At 34.2% G+C, this 21,811-nt stretch overlaps 1 protein-coding gene across 1 annotated transcript; it reads left to right on the top strand.

Annotated features, from left to right (window-relative positions):
- Nucleotides 1-1,887: 1,887 nt before the first annotated feature.
- LOC126705971 (phosphoinositide phosphatase SAC3-like) lies at nucleotides 1,888-21,512 on the top strand. The gene is made up of 16 exons (XM_050405210.1): nucleotides 1,888-2,785; nucleotides 5,525-5,729; nucleotides 5,814-5,979; nucleotides 6,572-6,794; nucleotides 7,379-7,455; nucleotides 7,961-8,148; nucleotides 8,223-8,320; nucleotides 8,581-8,714; nucleotides 8,840-8,968; nucleotides 9,098-9,473; nucleotides 11,013-11,134; nucleotides 11,860-11,973; nucleotides 12,862-13,053; nucleotides 14,277-14,453; nucleotides 15,292-15,403; nucleotides 20,804-21,512. Exons 1-16 carry the CDS (start codon nucleotides 2,660-2,662, stop codon nucleotides 20,876-20,878), a joined length of 2,514 nt encoding a protein of 837 aa, XP_050261167.1. The 5' UTR covers nucleotides 1,888-2,659; the 3' UTR covers nucleotides 20,879-21,512.
- The last annotated feature ends 299 nt before the right edge of the window (nucleotides 21,513-21,811 follow it).

Here is a 21,811-nt window from a genome sequence, read left to right as displayed (position 1 = left end):
ATATAGAAGAAGCCAAAAAGACCAACAATAATGACACTCGAATCTCTTAAAACCAAAATTAAGAGAAAATCCAATTAGAATCCAAATTGATTTCAATTAGTGACTAATTTGATGCCAAGTGTCCAATTCAATATATTTCTTAAATTTGGTGCAGTTATTTACAACACTACAAGAACCTAAGAGTGCAATTAAAAAGGCATTAAATAATGTAAACATAATTCAAATTTATTAGTCTTTATGTACACTATGAATGCATATAATTTGATTTGTATATTATATATTGTGTAATTGTGAATGTTCTTAATTTTTTCTATGTATATGCATGAGGTTACAAGCTAATATGCTTTAATCATAAGATTATGTAATTAGTTATGTGATTTGTTTAAATTACTTTGTGAATTATATGATTAAAATATGCACATGATCACTATGTAATGGGTTGGAAAATATTTCTTTAAATTGATGGAAGAAAATTTTGTCTCTACCTCTATTTTAGATCACATTACATTGAAAAATTTGTAACTTTCCCTATTTTGCTGTTTTGTTTCCTTTAATTTTAAATCATTCATATGCACTTCAATCATATGATGACTATGTAATTAGTCAAGTGACTTGTTTAGAAGGCTTAATGAATCATATGATTAAAACAACTACACTTCCACATAATAATTTGTTGTTTCTTTCCATTAACCCAACCACAAAAATGTTATTTTTTTCTTGGAATTTACCAATATTAAAAAGATATTTTTACTATAAAAAAGCTTCTTTTTTTTTGGGATAATTCAATAATGTTTTTTTATATGGATAATTCAAATTTTTTTTTTTTGAGTTAATGGATAATTCAATAGTTGAGAGAGATGTGGAATTTGTCTTTATATGTTTTATTTAAAAAAATCAAGAATAGTAAGTAAAACTATAAAACTCTTAAAAAAGAAGAACAGTCTTAAAATAAAGAAGAAAATTTTTAGAAGGTTGATAAAAAAAAAAAAAAATTTAAAGGTTAATAAATAGGAAATAGTGATAACTTTTTTTTTTTTTTTTTTTTTTTGGGATGAGCAGAAAAATAGTGATAACACCGTGCAGGTGGTCGGGTTGATTGATTCCTAACAAATACTAATTCAAAAAATAGATTCCTAACATATACGTGAACAAGTTTGCCAAGTTACCAAAATAAGAATTAGTAAAGTCTTTACTCTTTCCTTTTGGGTGAGCAAATAGGTAACTGCAAAGTGCAAAGTTAGAAACACATTAAATATCAATTTTGTTAAAAAAAATGAAAGCACGTTAAATATCAATTTTCTCTAGTAAATAAATTATAATTAAATATTTAACCAATTTCATCATTAAAAATTAAAGAATAATGACAGTTATACACTCTTTGTTACACACTCACTATTTACATATTGGCACATAAATTGAAATCGTGTTTTTAAGTTAAAATCCTCAAATCTTGTTTTTCACAATTTTAACAAAAATCATATTTTAAAAATATAAATTCAAAATGAAATTTATATTAAGTATGTAATAGTAGTGGGTTTCAGTTTGTTCAACTGATAAAATCTTTAATAGTTAAATAAGAAATTTGAGGTTCAATCTCCGACTATACAAAAAACTAATTGGTGTATTAATCTGAAAATAAAGAGTTATTATCATAAGTAAATGCCATAAGTTGAAGCTTTTTAATAAAATTATCTAAGTGTGGCCTTTTATTTTATTTTATTTTTTCATAAGTAAATATATATATATATATATATATTTGAATAATTACATATACTATTATAAAAAGGTACTAATATTTATTGATATTAATAAATAAATAAAAACGAATATTATTATATGTGGATGGAGCGGTGACCGAAGTTGTGGTTTTGATTTGATTACTACGGACTACACTCTCTCTCTACATCTTCTGGATCTAGAGCTTCTTCTTTTCTCTGTTTGTCTCTGTTATCTTTGAAAAACAACAACAACACAAACACAGACTCCTTATATATAAAAATTAACATCACCAATTATTAGCTTTCTTTCCTCTCTCTCATTTCTCTGGTTTCAAACTCTCTCTCCTCTCTCGAACCTCCCAAAGCCATCAATTTGTTGCTCGATCTTTCTCTTCCAAAAAAAAAAGCTTCAATTTCCAAACCTCTCTTCCTCCTCTCTGATCTGTAAAATAATAACAACAATATTCGATCTCTCAATTCAAGTTTTTCCTTTTTTTTTTTTTTTTTTTTTTTTTTTTTAAATATTCGATCAGAAAGCTCTCTCTTGCTTGCTTTGTGTCTCAACAAAACCAGATAGAATAGAAGAAGCATTTGGCTGTGAATGGAAAAAGAGAAAAAGTTTGTTATATTGAAATTATTATTATAGTTTGTGGTAATAGTAATAATAATTTCAATATTTTTCCAAAAATATACAAACAAAAAAAGAAAAAAGAAAAAGAGTGAAGGTCACGGACCATGTTGTATTTGAAGCAACCAAGCTCCATTGTATGCAAAGGAATCTCGAAGCTCAAGCTGTGGTTATTTCTAGAAGACTGTTAATCGTTATCATCATATTCGGAGAAGATTGAATGCAATTACGATACTAATCCCTGAGCTCGACTCAGCTCAGGGTTTTTGAAGTTTAATTTTTTGTCTCTCTCTCTTTCTCTGTATCCGTATCAATGGCGGCGTGGTGCTTAGAGAACAACGGAGTCTCTTCTTCACAGTCCTCCATCACTGAAGAGCCTCTCGCCGCTCCTTCCTTCAATGCTTGTATGCAGAAATTCAGGCTCTACGAGACTCGATCGGTAATCGCATTTCTTTCATTTCTCATTTTTCTATATATATAAGATCTCTTCGTTTTTCCCGCAATTTCAATTCATGACTTTCGCTCAAAATTGAGTCGATTTAGATCAGTGTGTCCTCAGCTTCGCTTTCTGTGTTCTAGTTCAATTGCCAAGTTTCACTTTCACTACGCAAGATCACAAAAAATGAACTAATTCAAGTTGTGCATTTGAGTCACTTGTACTTGCTGCACAACTGTATTTTTTTTTTCTTGGTTATAGAATGCTTCTATTTATACTAGAACAAGTTTTAGAGGTCTAGCTGGTTAAAGCATTTGGAGTCTATGGCCGAGTTTACGCTTCGCCTACTGATTTATTTATTTATTTTTTAAACTCCTTTTGCAAGCTATGTTCTATGAAATACAAGTTGCCACACATGTTTCATTTAACTGAAAGAATGAGGAGCACTTGTCAGGGTGCAGTCTTGTGGTTGGAGGCTTGAGATGAGCTGTAGACCCAGAAATCTTGGGTTCGATCCCCACTAGGAGTTCCTCGGGATTACTTGATACACGGTTCTGGCAGTTGGGATCGTGTATCTGTGGTTTACTCTCCAGGGGCGAGTCCAAAGGGCCCTGCCTTCGTGAGGTTCCACATCATCAAAAAAAAAAGAAAAAAAGAAAAGAATGAGGAGCACCCTAACTGCTCTTGTTAGATTGAACAAAGTGTTGAGATTGCCGTGTAAATGTTATAGGTCTCTCTCACTCCTTTTGGTATTTTTATGCTATAGCAGAAGCTCCAATACCAATTAGTGGGATAGCGGAGGCTCCTGTAAGTCTTCTTCTTAGATAACTAAATTAACAAGCATGCACACTGGAACTTGGGAATTTACATGGCTCAGCAAATAGTTAATGAGGATTACAGCACTCTATCTCTCTTACATAGCTCTCACTTGTGGGTATCCTTTGCAACCCTAAAGAGCTATCAAACTACTCTTCTTCTAGGAGTTTTCTCCTCGATCAAGAGAATTCTTCTTGTAAGAGTTCTCTGCTCTCTTAAGAGAAATCTTCTTCTAAGAGTATTTCCTTCTCTTAGGATAACTCATGTGAGAGGACCCTTGGGTCAAAGCCACCAAAAACCTTCACAGTACTATCTATGTATAAGCCTTCAAATCCTATTCCTTGGTGTACAAGAAAAATTGATTTTTTTTTTTTTTTGTTGTTGTTGGGATAGGTAAAATAATTTTATTGAAAGGAGACTATTTCTTGAAAATAGACATGAAGTAGCCTAAAGAATTATAATTGGAAAAATATCTACAAATGAGAGTCTCTATGAAGGAATAAATACAGTAACTATCAGTGAGACCCGAAACAAAAGGCCATTCATAAAGAGAACTAATGAAGGATGCTTGAATTTGAGCTGACGTGTACTTCACATCTTCAAACTGCACTGGTTTCTCTCCCTCCATATATTCCACATCAAACATAAAGGAATAAGATTCCAAATATTTGAATTAGGACCCCTACACTGCCACCCACATAATAAATCAAGAACCTTCTTCGGTAATACCCATTGAACCCCAAGCAACCTGAATATCAAACTTCACAACTCAAAGGCCACACTACAATAAATCAAGATGTGGTCCACGGTCTCCTCACTACAACGGCACATACACACCAACTCACCATTGTGTAATCCCCCTTGATGAGGTTCTCACAAGGAATATAAATTCTTTTCTGGGTTTGAGGGATACCTCAGTGGTTCCAGCACCTCTTGTGGAGCATTGGTAGTAGGGCCCTCTAGCCCCTTCCCCTATTTACCTCGCAAAAAAGAAAAAAGAAAAAGAAGAATGGTCATTCCTTTCGCACAAAAAAAAACCCCAAAAAAGTAACCAAATCAAATTTCCTTCGTCACCATATAGAGCCAAATACTTAACCAAGTCCAAATAGAGATTTGAGGCAATTTCCAACAAATCTCTATCTTGACTTAAATTTCTTCAAGCAATCTTCTTCTCAAGTAGGATGATTATTGTTAGCACAGCCAAAGACAAACTTGCACGGGCTTATATAAAATAATTGCAAACTTGTACAAAATATTCCCCCAAACTATACTTGGACTAAGCAGGGAATTTGATACCATTTTTTATGCAATAGTGGAAGGTCTAATACCAATTATTGAAATAGCAAAAGCTCTTAAATCCCTTGTGTGATAACACCTTACAGATTTGAACAAATAACAGTAAAGAAAAATAAGAATACAAATGTTTACGTGTTTTCGCAAAATGCCTACCTCCATGGAGAGGGAGGTCAAATCTATTATGCTCAATGAGGATTACAACACACAACCTCTCGTACATAGCTCTTGTCCTTTTGACCCCAAAAGAACTATTAAACAACTCTTCTTCTAAGAGTTTTTACCTTCTCTTAAGAGAGCTCTTCTTTTAAGAGTTTTCTCCTCTCCCCATATGGGATCCAAATAGCTAACAAAGTCAACTGTCCTTTCTCACCCAGAAAAGCCAAATAGGTAACCACTTCCAAATGGGAACTTGAGGAAATTTCCAACAGATATTAATGGATTTTATATTGTAACTTGCTTTTTGTTATAAATAGTTATTTATCAGCAACCTATTTCTATCTTGGCATATTAAAATTGTGAATTATTTGGTTCATATGAAAGTTCGTCCTTTAATTGGTATATTGTGTTTAGCAGTAAATTTTCTGTAGACAAACCAACTTAAGCAAAAATCTACTATGTTTTATGCTGCAGAATTTTTACATGATAGGGAGGGACAAGGGTAGAACATATTGGAGAGTGCTAAAGATTGATCGGCTAGACCCTTGCGAGTTAAACATTCGTGAAGATTCTACCACATATACAGAAAGGGAATGCTCTGACCTTTTGAGGCGGATACATGAAGGAAACAAGTCCACGGGTGGACTAAAGTTTGTCACTACTTGTTATGGAATTGTTGGTATGCAGGGCCTTAGTGTGCATTCTTATTTCTTAATAAACCAACAACATTATGATGGTACTCATATTGGTTTGCTGTTTTCAGGATTCATCAAATTTTTGGGGCCTTATTATATGCTGCTTATCACAAAAAGAAGACAGATTGGTGCAATATGCGGTCATACTGTATATGCTGTCTCCAAGAGTGAGCTGATTCCGTTTCTGAATTCTACTGATGGGTCCAGTATCGCTAATTCTAGGAATGAGAACAGGTCATTAATCCATTCTGCATGTAAATATATTTTGTCCATGGTACTTGTGAAGGGAACCATGAATGTTACTCAGCTTTGTATCTGTCTTTTGTGAAAATTAATGTTTCTGATGTGATTCTTCCAGTCTTTCTTTCTTTTTAACCTGGAATGAACATGCAATCTGACTTTGGACCATATTCTTTCTTTCATTTTTATGCACTTCAAAGTTATAAGTTAGAGCATAATAAATTTGTGAATACAAGAATATGTTTTGACCATCTTAAATGAATATTATATAGTCTATACTGACAGAATTATTTCACTTCTCCCCACTTTTAATCCTTCTTAGAGATACCATTAATTGTATTGGTAATTGTCATATTAAGTTCAGAGCTTCTGCTTTGATTGGTTACAAATGAAGCGTGATTCATTTTTTAGTTAGTGCATAACACAAACACACACATGCCTAACCAAGTGTGTGGGGAATCTTTTTTATTGTCTCGACAGTTCCTTATTTAAACATATATCTTATTCTATTTTTCCAATTATTCTTGCTCTAAACATGATCATTATTGTCGCTAACTTTTTATTCTTTGTTGAGTTGATATCTTAGATACAAGAAGCTCCTATGCATGGTGGATCTAACAAAGGACTTCTTTTTTAGCTACTCATATCATGTTATGCGTAGTCTTCAAAAGAACTTAAGTAATAACGAGACTGGCCATGTTCTCTACGAAACCATGTTTGTTTGGAATGAGTTCTTGACTCGGGAAATCCGGAATCACCTCCAGAATACTCTTTGGACAGTTGCTTTGGTTTATGGCTTTTTTAAGCAGGTAAGGAATGAATGATGTTTTTGATGATCTAACAATAACTAATTAAATTAGTATGGGGGATGTTGATGTTAATATAACTTTCACATCATTCTGTTATAGCTGTTGCACGATTTCTTTTCTGTTCAGAAGATTCTTGGAACTTTCTGGACTCATTTGTGAATCCTAGTTTGCTGAAACATTACCATCATTGTTCAAATCATTTGAAATTTTATTGTACCAGCTTCTGACTCTGTTCATGTGCAATTTCATGTATTAATTGATGCCCTTCTCTTTGGAATGAGATTATTTAGTTCCTTCCTCTGTATTCTCTATGTCTTTGTACTTGTTTCGTATATGTACTTAAATCTTTGGAGTTAGTCTTATGAAGTGAGTATAATGCAGATACATAATATTTCTTTGGGAAATTATCATTCCTACTGAATGTTGTTATTGCTGGTTTACTACATTCGCTAAAATTTGTTGACGTGCTATTTTTAAATATTGTCTGCCCAACTATACAGATAATTATTTTGTTCTTTTTTTAATGTTTTTTTATTATTTATTTATTCTTTTATCTCTGATGGATTCATGCTACTCAAATCTAGGCAACACTCTCTGTGTCTGGACGAGAGTTCAAAGTGGCCCTCATTGCTAGACGTTCTCGTCACTATGCAGGCACCAGGTAAGAGTTCATACAGATTTGTCTTTTTCCTGGTTACACCACGTGCTTAGTATGGGGATGGATACACATACATGAGAAAATTACTTTTGAGTCATGTGGTTTATCAATGGTATTAAATTCAAATATAACCTTTTGAGAAACATGGATCAATCTTTTCCATATGTTATTTGGAATGCATTGTTCTAATGCTTCCTGGATTCAAACTGCTTATATGGCTTTATAACCTTTCAATAAATATAATCTCTATACTGTTCATGCTATCATTGGATTAACCCAAATGAATAATTGACATAGTTCACCAGAAACTTATTTTTTTGTGGATTGATTTTGACATGACTCTCACTTGGTTGTGCAACATGAATTGGGTTCTGGGTTCTCTGGTTGCCATTGTTATAGAATAAAGATTATATGATATGGTTAAGATTGAGTATTTATTTACATCCTAAGTGTATATTTACCTCATGTGGCATATGAGGGCCTCACTTATTGTTTACTTCTAATTTAGGTATCTAAAACGAGGTGTAAATGAGAAAGGTAGAGTTGCTAATGATGTTGAGACAGAACAGATTGTGTTTGAAGATGTTCCAGAAGGGCTTCCCATGCAAATAAGCTCTGTTGTCCAGAACCGAGGCTCAATCCCTCTTTTTTGGTCACAGGAAACTTCACGCTTGAATCTTAAACCAGACATTATATGTATGTCCTTGCATAAGTAGTGGCAGTTAAGTGTATGCCGTTTATTTTTGTAACTAACTTCTGTCCTTTTCCAGTGTCAAAGAAGGACCAAAATTATGAAGCTACCAGACTTCATTTTGAAAATCTTGTCAAGAGATATGGAAACCCCATAATTATTTTGAATTTAATTAAGGTCAGTTTCTTTATTGATTGATGGGTTTAGTAATTTTTGTCATCGTTATTCATTATCTTTTTATCATCACTATCATATTTTCTTTCTATTCATTTATTTATTCTTCTTTATATATTGTTAAAAATTTCCTCAAGGAGAGAGCTTTACACTATGAAAGAGTCTTACTGACACTCTGAATATTAAAACACTTGATCTATATTTCATGTAACTTTTATTTTAACATACATTGTGATTGATTTTTGAAATTTGGCAATTGATAGACACGTGAGAAGAAGCCTCGAGAGTCCATTCTTCGTGCAGAGTTTGCTAATGCAATTGAGTTCATTAATAAAGATTTATCTGAGGAGAGCCGTCTTAGATTTCTTCATTGGGATCTACATAAACATTCTCGGAGGTATACATGTGCTCAATTCTTCACCCCCCCCCCCCCCCTCTTATTTCTTTCATATAATTCTATATTTTCTTGAGAATTTGATTTTTATTGCAAAATTGTTTCTTACTCTTCCCCTGCAATTCCAGCAAAGCTACAAATGTTTTGCTACTTCTTGGCAAAGTGGCTGCATATGCACTTACGATTACTGGGTTCTTCTATTGCCAAGTAACACCAGCCTTGAGGCGTGAAGGGAGTCTAAGATGGCATTCCTCTGAGTAAGGTTTTTTTTTGGTCTGGTTTCTATGGTCATCTCATCAAATTATAAAATTTAAGATTAACTAATTTACATGTTTTCTGTTTTCAGAATCTGATGATGTGTGGCTGGCATTTGAAATTTGATGCAGGAATATAGATAATGGGGACTTATCTCCTCAGAGGCACTACGACACTGATGATGTGGATGCTGATAACTTTGAGAGGAAACTCAACGGTGGAAAGCATGGTGCTAGTAATGTTGCTAACGGGAATCATTCTGTCAAGGAACCCATGTTCCAAAGGGGAGTGCTCAGGACCAATTGTATAGATTGCCTGGATCGCACAAATGTTGCACAATATGCTTATGGATTAGCAGCTCTTGGACACCAACTTCATGCTCTGGGTGTTATAGACAAGCCAAAGATAGATCTTGATGCTCCTTTAGCAGACAATTTGATGGGATTTTATGAGAGAATGGGTGACACTCTTGCTCACCAATATGGTGGCTCAGCTGCTCACAACAAGGTGTGATACTCTTTCAAAGTGCTTAGTATTTACTGCTTTCAAACTATAAAGTGTGTTGATGAAATTATGTATGCTTTCCTTTTTTTTTTTTTTCTTTTTTTTTTTTGCCCTTCCTAAACTGATCATACCGAATTACTGGGTTAGAATTTTGCTTTTAAAATTGTTTTATTGGTGTAGGGTCTGTCTATGGATCTGATTTTGATTTACTACAATATTTTTTTTGGGGTGGTGGGGGGGTGTCTTATGTATTAATCCATTAAGAAGCTGAATGTGCTTAATTTTCAACTGACTAATTAAACTCTTATAAAAGATAATCTGGTCTGATAGTATTATGATCTGATTGATTACTAGTATGTTTTTAAATACTAAATAATATCCACCATTATATTACCCAAGACTTGATGGCGGATGCAAGTTCTGTATATGGCATTAGATAAGATTGTTTCCTTTTCAAAGAAGATACATATGATACCTTCACTAGGCAATTAGAAATATGGCACGTTCATTGTCTCTGACTCACTGTCACTTGTTCATTCGTAGGTTCTGTCCATCTCTCTGGTTGCATTTCTATTATTTATAACTTTCCTGATCTTGTTTTTAAATTATTATTTTTATTATTATTTATAAGTAAATAAACCTTAAATAAAATTTGCACAAAAGAGGCACTCAACCCTAATACAGCAGGATGTATAGAAGAGATAACACCCCAAAAGAAAGAAAGAAAGAAAATCCAAAAAATGTAGCAAAGAAGAGAAGGTAAGCAGCAGGAAGAATCCATCCAAGCATAAAGTATTTACAGGAACAGCAACTTTAACTCCAGTAATGATGGCTCATGACCCTCAAATTTCCTAGAATTCTTCTCCCTGCAAAGACACTACGTTAGGCCTTCCATCTGTCTTACTACTACTATGCCTACCAAATTGCCATCCAACTGGCAAACATGTTGACCTCCAACTTGGACATTTCCCAATCTATCCCAATTGAACTAAACACAAGCAACCAAAACTCTCTAGCCAAACTGCATTGGAGTAAAAGATGGTCCACGGTCAAACTCTCCCAATCTTACTTTGCATCACTCATTACTTTCTAAACATCTTTCATCTCTGAGCTCCTTTTATATATCTTTCTTAATTGAGTCAAATTTTCTGGATAACATTGATTAATCTTCTCATCTCTGAGCTCCTTTTATGCATTCTCTCATCCATCTGCAATGTTATTAGACTGAATGTTGTTTCCTTGTTAAATCGGATCATGATATATGGAATATACCCTGATTAGTCTGAGTCCAATTCGTTCATGGGCCTAGTTAGCTGGAAATGCATCCTTCTAAGTTTTTTGGCGTGAGAATATAGCTTTTATGACAGTTAAGAGGTGGACGGGCTGCAAAAACTGTATATGGATACTATAGTTTGCTTTGGATATCTGTTCTGTGGATCAACTGTAACACTCTTACAAGTATTCATTATGTTTCCTAAGTAATTATCTTAATCTTTATCAATCTGCTTCATTTGTTAACCTTTTCAACTTCTGGTGCCATAGATATTCTCTGAGAGAAGGGGTCAGTGGAAAGCAGCAACTCAGTCCCAAGAATTCTTCAGAACTCTTCAACGGTATTACAGCAATGCTTATATGGATGCAGAGAAACAAGATGCAATTAATGTGTAAGTCTTGCATTTGAAATCTTGTATTAATTTTTTGTAGAAAGAAAGGTCTATTTCTGGTTAAATCTTCTGGTGTCTGCCAGTTGTACACTGTTCTACAAGTTGAATATACATGTTGATTAATTGTTCTCTAGTCAGGGCATTTGTTTTTTGTGTCTTGGAATTTTTTTGGCTCAAATAATATAACTTATCCTCTTGCCTTTTCTAACTAAAGACGGGGGTGGCAGTGAGATGAGGTTTAGAGTGTGGTTTTACAGCAGTTTTATCAGGTACTGGGCTTCATAGCCAACCAGTATCCCTCCTCCTTCATTAGGGGTCCAGTGTTTGTATAGATGTAATGGGTACCAGAATATTCTTGCTGAGGTATGGAGGACATCAACTGCTGCAATGGTTGGAAGTCATGAATGGCTTTCAGCTGCTGCTGCTCAAGATTCTCTCCTGAAATTTTAGCTTAATCTGAAAATCCTAGACCAGGAGAAAAAACAACTTTCACAAAGCAACTACCCTACCCCTGGATGCTGACTGCGTCCTTGTGGTAATCTCTTAGTTTCTATGCAGTGGAGACAATGAGGTTGGTCCATTAATTTTCTTCCTCTTGCTGCATTTTGCTCAAAAGGGTTGAAGGGAGATAGTGCATTAAATTTTTTGCAATGGCTAACTTGATCCTAAAGTATAAGTGCTTGCAGTTTTGTATTGCAATTTTATTTTTCAAATAATTTGTGCAGATTTCTGGGGCACTTTCGGCCACAACAGGGCAAACCTGCACTTTGGGAACTGGGTTCAGACCAGCACTATGATGCTGTGAGGAATGGACAAGCAAATGTTGATGAAGATGGAAGGTAAGAAGCTGGCTAAATGAAGCCTTGAACTTCATCAGTTAATTGCACCTGGTGGATAAAAGATATATTCTAGGCAAAAATAGATATATGCCCTCAAATGTTATCTGCCTTTCTTAATTTCAAGTTTCACTGGATCTCTTTTCTTTCAAGAAATATTCTTGAACAGGCTTGGCTTAAAACTGAATGACTGCTAGGATATGTACTTGTGAAAAGTTAGCGGTTTAATACCAAATAGACTTTCTATCCATTAACAGCATGCAAAAATATCTTTTTCATCAATGGTATGTAGGATGTGTTTTTTACTGATGGCTTATTGTTTCAATGGTATGAGATAATTGCTGATAGACTTTGGGCCTAAGGCATTAATAAAACCAGGTGTGGCACTGAACTGATGCCTGAGTTTTATGGTGCCTTTTTGCCAACTATTTAGCTATGATGAAAATTTTTCTTCTTTGTATATAATTTTAAATCACAAAAATGATTTAATTGTTGAAATCAAAGTATACCATGTAAGATAGTAAATGTTATCCAAAGTTGCAAAGAATCATCTATGATGGGGGTTAAAATCCTACATACTTAAAAGGAAAGGCAATAAAGCAGCTTATTTGTTGAAAAAAATATGACAATGATATTAAAGAAAATAAGTTTGATATCATGATTTTCTGAGAATTTTTATGGGAAAAATCTAGTGGGTCAAGATCATGTCTACCTTAATTTTTCCTCTCAAACCAAAAAAAGAAAAAGAAAAAAGATTTTATAAATTACTAATGGTAATGCATACTTTATGGATTGCTGAATTTTTGTTGTGCTTACTTTAACCAAAATATCTGTTACAGCCATTGCTGCTTCAGCTTATTTGATAATTGTTGAAATTTTTTATTTTTCAAGGTCAATTTTCAAACGATCCTTATCAGATGGGAACCTTTGTCGTGATATCATCTCACCCATATCAGCCACAAATGTGAAGCAGGTGAAAATGTCTCACTCTGCTTTACCTGATCAATCACAAGGAGCAAGAAACTTTCTATCTGAGTCTTCACCAGAAATCTCAACTTGTGACAGTGATATAGCTTTTTCAAGGTTTGGTTACATTACTGTCATTGTTGGATTCCTTAAAGCCATTGTTCAAACTTCAATTGGTTTACCATCATTTTCCTTTTCTTGTTCTCTTGGTGAATACACTTTATGGATATAAATAAATATAAGATATGATTTTCTTTTTGGCTGTGCTCTATATTTTCTTTTCCTTTTTTTATTTTTTGGTTTTGTTTTTTGGGGTGGTGTTTACTGTGTTGGTTTGTAGCTATGCTTTGTAATCTGTTTTTAAATATTTTTTTTTTTTTTCTTTCGCTACCAGTTTGTAGTTTCTGTGGGTTTAGCAGTTGTTGGCTTTTGCCATTAACTGCATGTTAAAAGGATCATTGTGCTTAATAAAGTTTTTGCTCATTCATGGGGGAAGATTTTTTTGTGGGGGGGGGGGGGGGGGGGGGGTATAGAGAGAGAGAGAGAGAGAGAGAGAGTGGTTGGAAGGTGGTAGAGTAGGTTTAGGGTAAAAGATAAAGGCCTATGAACAAGTCCTCATTTATTTGTCCAAAACTAAAGTTAAAGAAAAAACATGTTTATATATTGGGTTGGACTGCATTGTCTGGCTTGACAGGCCTCAGATAATTGTACAAGACTGGCTAAATATGGGCCAAGTGTGTCAGGTTGGGTGGGCCACCTGGCCCATGATTGGGTCTAATACCAATTGTTCTAGAAGCTTAAACTGTTAAGAAATGATGAATTTAGATAATTTAATTTAAAACTCTCCCTTCATGTGTTGACCTAAATTGCCCTTATTAAGTGGGGCCCAACATGTGAGAAATTTTTTAAATGGGAGGTAAGGTGGAGATATGGTTTGAACCCAAGACTGCTCTGCTACTATGATAATTCCAAAAGTATAAGCTGTTAAGAAATTTTGAATTTAATCATTTAATCTAACAGGGTTCATGTGTTTCTGATTAGACACAGAAATTCTTGCTGGGTTGTTAGACCTGTTTGAAAGTTGCAAAATAGCTAGTTTGATTTGTGTCAATAAACTAGTTTCATATGATGTATTTTTGACATTTTCACTGTATTTCATTGCATAATTATGTATTTAGTTAGTCTTTGCTATCTCATTTCATTTATCAGCAATTAATTGAGTGGCACCACCATTTATTAAATTCATATAAGTGAATGCATTCATAACGATATGCAGCATGGTTTACTTTTGGGATACATAAAACTAATTTGGCCCCTCTCCTGTGGATGTCTTTATGTAGGTATACTCCTTCAATGCCTCGCAGGCAGCTTTTTGGAGATGTGCAAAGAGATCGATGCCCTGAGAGTGATCGCACTTACTATTGTGAATATGGTGATGCATCTACCTGCTCAAATTTTCTTGACCTAGACTGGTTATCTTCCTCTGGGAATTCATGTGAGGAAGACCAATCCGAGGGGTAATTTTTATTTAGCTCTAAGATGGTGATAATCTTGCTAGTTAATTTTGCAAAAGCCCAAACATAAAAAATAACCGTCTAAGCATGAAAAAGCTTAGAGCAAGAATCACAAACTTCTTTGTTGCAATGGTAAAAATCTAGCATGGTGAATAGAAAGTGTGTACATTTGATTGTTTAGAGTGACCACTTCACGGAAAATGTTTAAAATCAGGCTAACAAAGTATGAACACGGAAGGTTGGAGCAAGAATCACAAACTTCTTTGTTTCAATGGTAAAAATCTATGAGGGTGAATAGCAAGTGTGCATGTTTGATTGTTTAGAGTGGCCACTTCATGGAAAATGTTTAAAGTCAGGCTAAGAAGCATGGACACAGACATGACAAAACACGACATGAGACAACAATTCTTGAAAAGTTAGGACATTACATGGTGATGATACGAAAATTAATTAATTAATTAATATATATCTTTGGTTATAATTGATTTATTTTCAGGCATTTTTATGTTTATTTTAACTTTTCAAATATAAATAACTATAAAAATCTTTAAAAACATATCCAAAATCAAAGAAATATTTTTCAAATAATTTTTTTCCCCTCCCTACACATTGGAACATGCATGAAGGAGTGTTCCCAGCATGTCCATGCTTCTAAAAAATTAGGACCATATCCAGATAACCCCTCTCAGTATCCTACTCTTGTAGGATCATTACTGGGTAATGATCCTGCGAGAGTAGATTGTTTGTTGTTGGTGTGTTTCCTTGTAGCTTTTGTAACAAGGATGTTAACTCACATTTGAACTATATCTGAAGAAGTTCACCTCTCCAAATATGGCTGCAGGACATCAGTGCTCACAAATTCTTCACTTGCTGGGCTCTCATCAGAAAATGTTGTCAATGGAGTGATGGGAGAAACTACCCCATCCACAAGTGAATATGGATACAGCATGAAAGTAAGTACCTCCTTTGGATGTTAGTAGCAATGTAGCATTGATGTTATGAATGGACAGTACTTAGATAGAAGTTGTCTCAAATTATGTGGGAAGTATACATGCAATAGTTACTTGTATACCGAACTTGAAACATTAGTTGATACACTGAGATATCTCATTTGCAAACACCTTTTAATTGTTATATTTTTTTCTAATAAAATATAAAAAGATTAAGAAATTATATTTTGGGTAGTTGTTCTAGACAATTAGTTGTCATGTTTGTTATGAGTTAGTTGAGGTATTTAGTCAATTTTACAATTTATAGTTAGGATCAAGATCCTCTAGAGTTCTTGGAGAACTCTACAATATAGAGTTCTTTAAATCCTCACTTCTTTTTTTATACAATAAAGGGCCAAGATTATGCCACATCATTAATCCGCTGATATAACCCTAAAATAATGGTTTAAAAAAAATCATTCTTAGTCAATATGACAGTTAAACTAAACCATGTTTCTAAGGGGCAAAGAGCCCCAAAATTAAGACTGCCCAAGGTTAACCTGTCCACCTCCCTCCCCCTCTGATGGCTAGTTACCAGAATCATATTCTCACCTCAAGATGGAAGGTGGCAACCAAAATAAAAGCAGCCTATTGCTTAAGAGTTTGGATCAGGCTCCTAATAAGCCTGCAGTGGTGGGAACATTCCCCGATCTCTCTCTCCCATACTCTCTCATGTCATTCAATGATGGAAGTCTTAATCAAAATAAGAGATTCCTTTAAGTTCTCCCTTTCTCTTAGGCTTTCTAGCCTTTAGAACTAAAAAGACAAGACAATGCAATCCCATGATGTGCTCAGGAAAAAAAAAAAAAAAAAAAAAAAAAAAAAAAATTAAGGCCCTGTTTGGTTTGAGAGTGAGCCATATCTCATCACTCATCACCCAAAACTCATCATCTTATAACTCATTTTTTTAACTTGAAAACCCCCAAGACCCATCTCAACTCTGTTTGGCTCATAAATCCAGTAGAGTTTTCTTTCTAAAAGCTCAAATATTATCACTTTATGTGGGACCCATGGACTGATTGAGTTCAGACACTCTTCTTCTCCTTTCACTTCTCTCTCTCTAATCTCTCAGACTCTCTCTCTCTCTCTCTCTCTCTCTCTCTCTCTCTCTCTCTCTCTCTCTCTCTCTCTCTCTCTCTCTCTCTCTCTCTCTCTCTCTCTCTCTGTGTGGACCCAAGAAGCTCCTTCGAAGCTTCGTTCATGGCTGACCAACAAGGTCAGCCGCTCCCCTCTCCTCACTGGCCACTACAATTTGAGTGATGGAAACAAAAATTGAAAACAAATCCAAACAAGCTTCTTATGCGTGGGACCCACCATATTTGAGTGATGAGTGAGTGAAAACATGAAATCCAAACAGCCCCTAAACATTTCATGAACGTGTGTAAAATTTTCAATTTTAGATAAAAAGGAAGACAAGTGAGGCTGTTTCACAAATAAACCAGAACTTTTGATGGAGATAGACACCATAGTGATGTAATGGAAAGGCACATAGGTTTTGCTTGTGTGGCTCTTGGAAACATAAACGTTATAGTGATAAGAATTATTTTATTTTTCAAACCATTATTGTGATGAAGTTGAACAGAATTTGCTTTGATGGAGATGGACATCATAATGGTGTAATGGAAAGCTAAACAGATTTTTCTTGTGTGGCTCTTGGAAATGCAAACATCTTAGTGATAAGAATGATTTTTCTTTTAAACCATTATTATTTTAGGTTGGATGGATGATGTGGTATAATCTTGGCCCTTTTTAGGATCTTGATGCTACCATAAAATCTAGACTCATTAAAACACATACTTTTGTATGCTTACCATCTTTCCTCAAGAGAAATAGCATTACAAAGGTCTTAAATTAAAGTATTGTCCTTACAAATATACAACAAAATAGATACAGGTAGGTCTGGAGGCAATAGGAAATCTTTGGCACCATGCTTTTCAGCCCATTTGACTAGAGAGTATGCTAAGGCCATAGTCACGGATATGTTATCTTTACAAATATACAACAAAACCGTGAGTGTGCTACCTTATTTTTATCCAATCAAATTGAAACACAAAACCCCCCCTACTTGAAGCCAACTCACGGACATCATGCAGGACATACCCCACTTCCCATTTTGAGCCGCAGCACTTGCATTCTTGATTGTGACTATTACCACTTTAGCGTCACTTTTAATTATGAATTTCTCCCTTTCTCTAGAGCCACTTCAACTGTATCCCTCAAATTGTATTGTTGTCCATCTTTAAACCTCATCACCAATCACAACCTCAACAACTATTTGAGTCGTTTACCTTTTTACTTCAATAACTATTTGAGACATCAACCTTTTTACTATTGTACTAGCTATTTCTTGATATGCATGATAACTTTAAAAATTAATATATGTCAAAAAGAAAAACTCTTTATATGCACATAATAATTAAAAATATAAAAATAATCTTAAAAAATATTTGCTCTCTCTCTCTCTCTCTCTCTCTCTCTATATATATATATATATATATATATTTTTTTTTGGAGAGAGTTTCAACTTATTATGACGTCTACTTCTGATGATAGCTCTTTATCATCAGATAAAGACACCAATCAGCCTCAGATATATTATTCAACCATCAGAGATTTTACCAGTTGAGTTAATTGAAACCCACTATATATATAAATGTGGAATACATGTATTAGTAATTCAAAAGGAATAGTTATTCATCTCTAAGAGAGTTGTAATAGTTATTTCTTGATACATGTAATTAATATATGTCAAAAAGAAAAACTCTTTATATGCACATAATAATTAAAAATATAAAAATAATCTTAAAAAATATTCTCTCTCTCTCTCTCTCTCTCTCTCTCTCTCTATATATATATATATATATATATTTTGGAGAGAGTTTCAACTTATTATGGCGTCCACCTCTGATGATAACTCTTTATCATCGGATCAAGACACCAATCAACCTCAAATATTTTATTCAACTATCAGAGATTTTACTAGTTGAGTTAACTGAAACCCACTATATATATATATATATATATATATAAATGTGGAATACATGTAATAGTAATTCAAAAGGAATAGTTGTTCGTCTCTAAGAGAGTTGTAATAATTATATCTTGATACGTGTAATAACTTTAAAAATTAATATATGTAAATTTTTTTTCTACATGCACATAATCCTTAAAAAATAATCTCTCTCTCTCTCTCTCTCTCTCTGTCTCTCTCTCTCTCTCTATTATTTATTAAAAATGAGTTTATAGATTAAATAGTAAATAGCATTCGTTAGCACAAAATTTGGCATGCGTGTTAAGATTATATGTTTTTTTTTTTTAAAAAAATACTAAGTATTTTTAACACACATACGGGGAGAAGGGAGAAGGTTTTAAAGAAACCGATAGTGATGTATATCCAAAAGGGTCTAACTCTTGGATATACAGCACAGACTTTAAACCTCTTTAACTCATACTCATTTTCCAATGTGGGATTAACCCATAGTTTATATGTATATATAATCCAATGATGAGATTTTTATAATATTATTTTAATAAAAATTATTAAGTGGTGTACCATTTCTCAAAGTTGATCTTGACCCATATATTCTTATAAAAAATAAAAATATTTTTTTATCAGAATTTGAAAAATAGAAAATGAGCATAACTTTTCAAATATTTTATTTTCGGATAATTAAGTCCAATGTAAATATAAATATATAAGTAAGATATTTCGTAAATATAATTTATGAAAGAACAAAGTTTGGGTACAAATTTATTTATAATTAATAGCTACAACTATTAGTAAAAAAATTAACATGATTACATATTTTGAAAATCTAACTGTTGGATTGTTTGTTTTTTATGTTCTTAACACGCATATCAAATTTCATTCCAATCGGATGTTATTTACCATTTGATCCATAAACTTATTTTCTATGCATAATTTTAGACTACAAAGACTTGAAATTTAAACTTTTGATTGATGACATAGTTATTGATTTTTTATTTTCTGAAAATTTTGCAAGCATGAAAGATATAAGAAGAAAATGTAATCCAATTGTGGATTTGTCAATAAAATGGGAGCGTAGTTGTAGCCAAACTTTTTCCTTTGTGAAATACAAGCTTGGGTTTGTTCAAAATTTATAACCAAACATATGAATAGGATACAACATCTTCTGTTATCAATAAGACATAATTCCTATTCCTATTCCTAATGTAATTATCATCCAGAGTGTCAAAATGTGCCCTTGGTTTCACCCAGCCATCCGCTGTCTTTTCGCAAACCTCTCTAGAGACCCTTCCATCAGCACCCCTTTCCATTAGTATGTGGTGTCAACTTTAAACCTCCAACAAAACTGTAATACTTTCTGTGAATATTTCTCCCTAGTTCTTGTGTGTCCTCTCCTTATCTGTCAAAACAAACTCTGTTCCTAATTTACCATAGAGCATCCAATGTAAGTGCTCTATCAATAATATTTCCTCATCTTGTACATCTCCCTTTCTTAGCAGAGATTGGGGCAACGTATTACTTTAAAAGTTCTATTGCCAAGGTATCCTCACAACTTGGATATGATCAAATCTTGGATCCCATTGAGTACCAAACCAAGCTATCCTTACAACTTCACAATAAAGAAATAGATGTATTTTAGTTTTTCTTTCTTTACCACATAAAGGGCAAAGATCATTCTCCTTATTCAAGTACTTTGCCAATTTATGCTTCAATGGAAAGTCAGCAGTGTTTTCACTCTCCATGGAAGCATTTTTATCCATTCATGTTGTTCACTTTTCCAAATGCCTGCCCACAGCATTTTGCACCTCGTATTGAACCGGAGTATTTGATCTGCCCAATATTTCTTGACCAAGAACATCAGTTTTCTATCCTCAGGCCTCTCAATCTGATCTTCCCTCGGGCCTTGGCACAACAGAGAGGAATCATTATAATTGCCTGCACAGATTCATCCATAAACAGCTGCTATAATCTATGTTCATCACACTCCCATCCGTCTGACTTTTAGTAAATTTGAAATAACCAATGGCTGGTTCCTGGCTTATTCAGACCTCATGGTTGGCTTGAAGCCTTTTTTGATAATTCAACAATTGGGGGAGGAAGAGTTTGATCCCTAGATGATTTCTTTGGAAACATTAGGAGGTGCCAACCAAATGAGCTACAAGGCTCTTGGTGGTTGGCTTGAAGCCTTTGATCCAAGTTATGCAAGGATCAATTCAAACATCCACATTCTGACCTCTATTTAAGCTTCAATTGTTGGTTGGTCTGATGGTTTATACTATTACTTTCAGTATTTAGAGAATGCGTACTTAAGTTTTTATTCAACAGGTGATATCTGCTAATGCAACTTCTTTTCCTGTGTTATACGTATTGCACAGAATTCTGAGGTTCTTGAGGACTATTCAGCCTGCTTTGTGAATTGGGTGGACCAAGGAGAGATGCTGTGTCATTGAAGTTAGGCTCATTTCCTCCCCTAATTTAGTATATTCCCACTATCATTTCTTAGGCTTCTGCAACGATGCTGATCCACTAAGAAGAGACTAATGAGAGTATGCAGGCATAGCGGGAACAAGGGATGCAGGAAACAGTGAAACCGGGCATTCTGTATGACGTATTTCCAAGAAAGCAATCCATCTGGGCTCTACGACTTAAACCATTAATATCCATCGAAAAATCCCAGTCAGTACCCGATATCAGTAGAAGAGTAAATAGGCAACAGTTAAAATTCTTTTTGGAGCTCGTTGTTCACTTCATCCCGGTCATGTAAATATTATCACCCTGCTCATGGAAGCTCCACTTGTAGAATTGCAGGTCATTGATTCTTTTTAATTGCTTCATCTTTATCTGTGGTCAAGCTTGCTTGCGATCAGGTGTTTGGATGATATCCCTACCATTGTAGAGGAACTGCCGTTTGAGGTGTCTGGTCCTAGAGCCCGAAGATAAGTCCCTATGGACGTTTTGACGTGACTTTGGTTCATTGAAATTGACATTTCTTCATGCCAAGCTTGCAAGCTTGCTGGCAATTAGTGTATGGGAAATCTTTGTAACAAAATTGTAATAGAAAAATGTGCGGAATGTTCTTAACTAGCTTGATTAAGCTGCCATATGACATGCCTTGGTCAAGAGAGAGCTCGTTAAGTTTGTGAAAGCTAACTCATATGCACCGGCCGTTGCTATTTACAGCGCAAGTAATAAATGGAAGAAAAAAAAAATCGTAATATTTGCAAATTGCCCAATTGGACTCATCTTTTACTCAACAAAGTGGTTGCGTTTTGATCCCAAAAGATAGGACTGTCAAATATAGGGAAAAATGTGGATCAAAAACTGCCATGTAAAAAGTAAACAAACCTTTAATGAATTGCATCATTGTCACGTGACACTACCAG

The sequence above is a fragment of the Quercus robur genome, chromosome 11, assembly GCF_932294415.1.
Source record: "Quercus robur chromosome 11, dhQueRobu3.1, whole genome shotgun sequence".
Taxonomy (NCBI): domain Eukaryota; kingdom Viridiplantae; phylum Streptophyta; class Magnoliopsida; order Fagales; family Fagaceae; genus Quercus; species Quercus robur.
Note: the sequence above shows the minus strand (reverse complement) of the source record. Positions and strands in the feature narration are given on the sequence as shown.

Excerpts from the sequence above, each read along its gene's own strand:
- LOC126705971 (XM_050405210.1), top strand. The coding sequence starts at position 2,660 with ATGGCGGCGTGGTGCTTAGAGAACAACGGAGTCTCTTCTTCACAGTCC. Across the intron at positions 7,456-7,960 it reads CGTCACTATGCAGGCACCAG|GTATCTAAAACGAGGTGTAA; the intron begins GTAAGAGTTCAT and ends CTTCTAATTTAG. Across the intron at positions 8,149-8,222 it reads TCTTAAACCAGACATTATAT|TGTCAAAGAAGGACCAAAAT; the intron begins GTATGTCCTTGC and ends GTCCTTTTCCAG.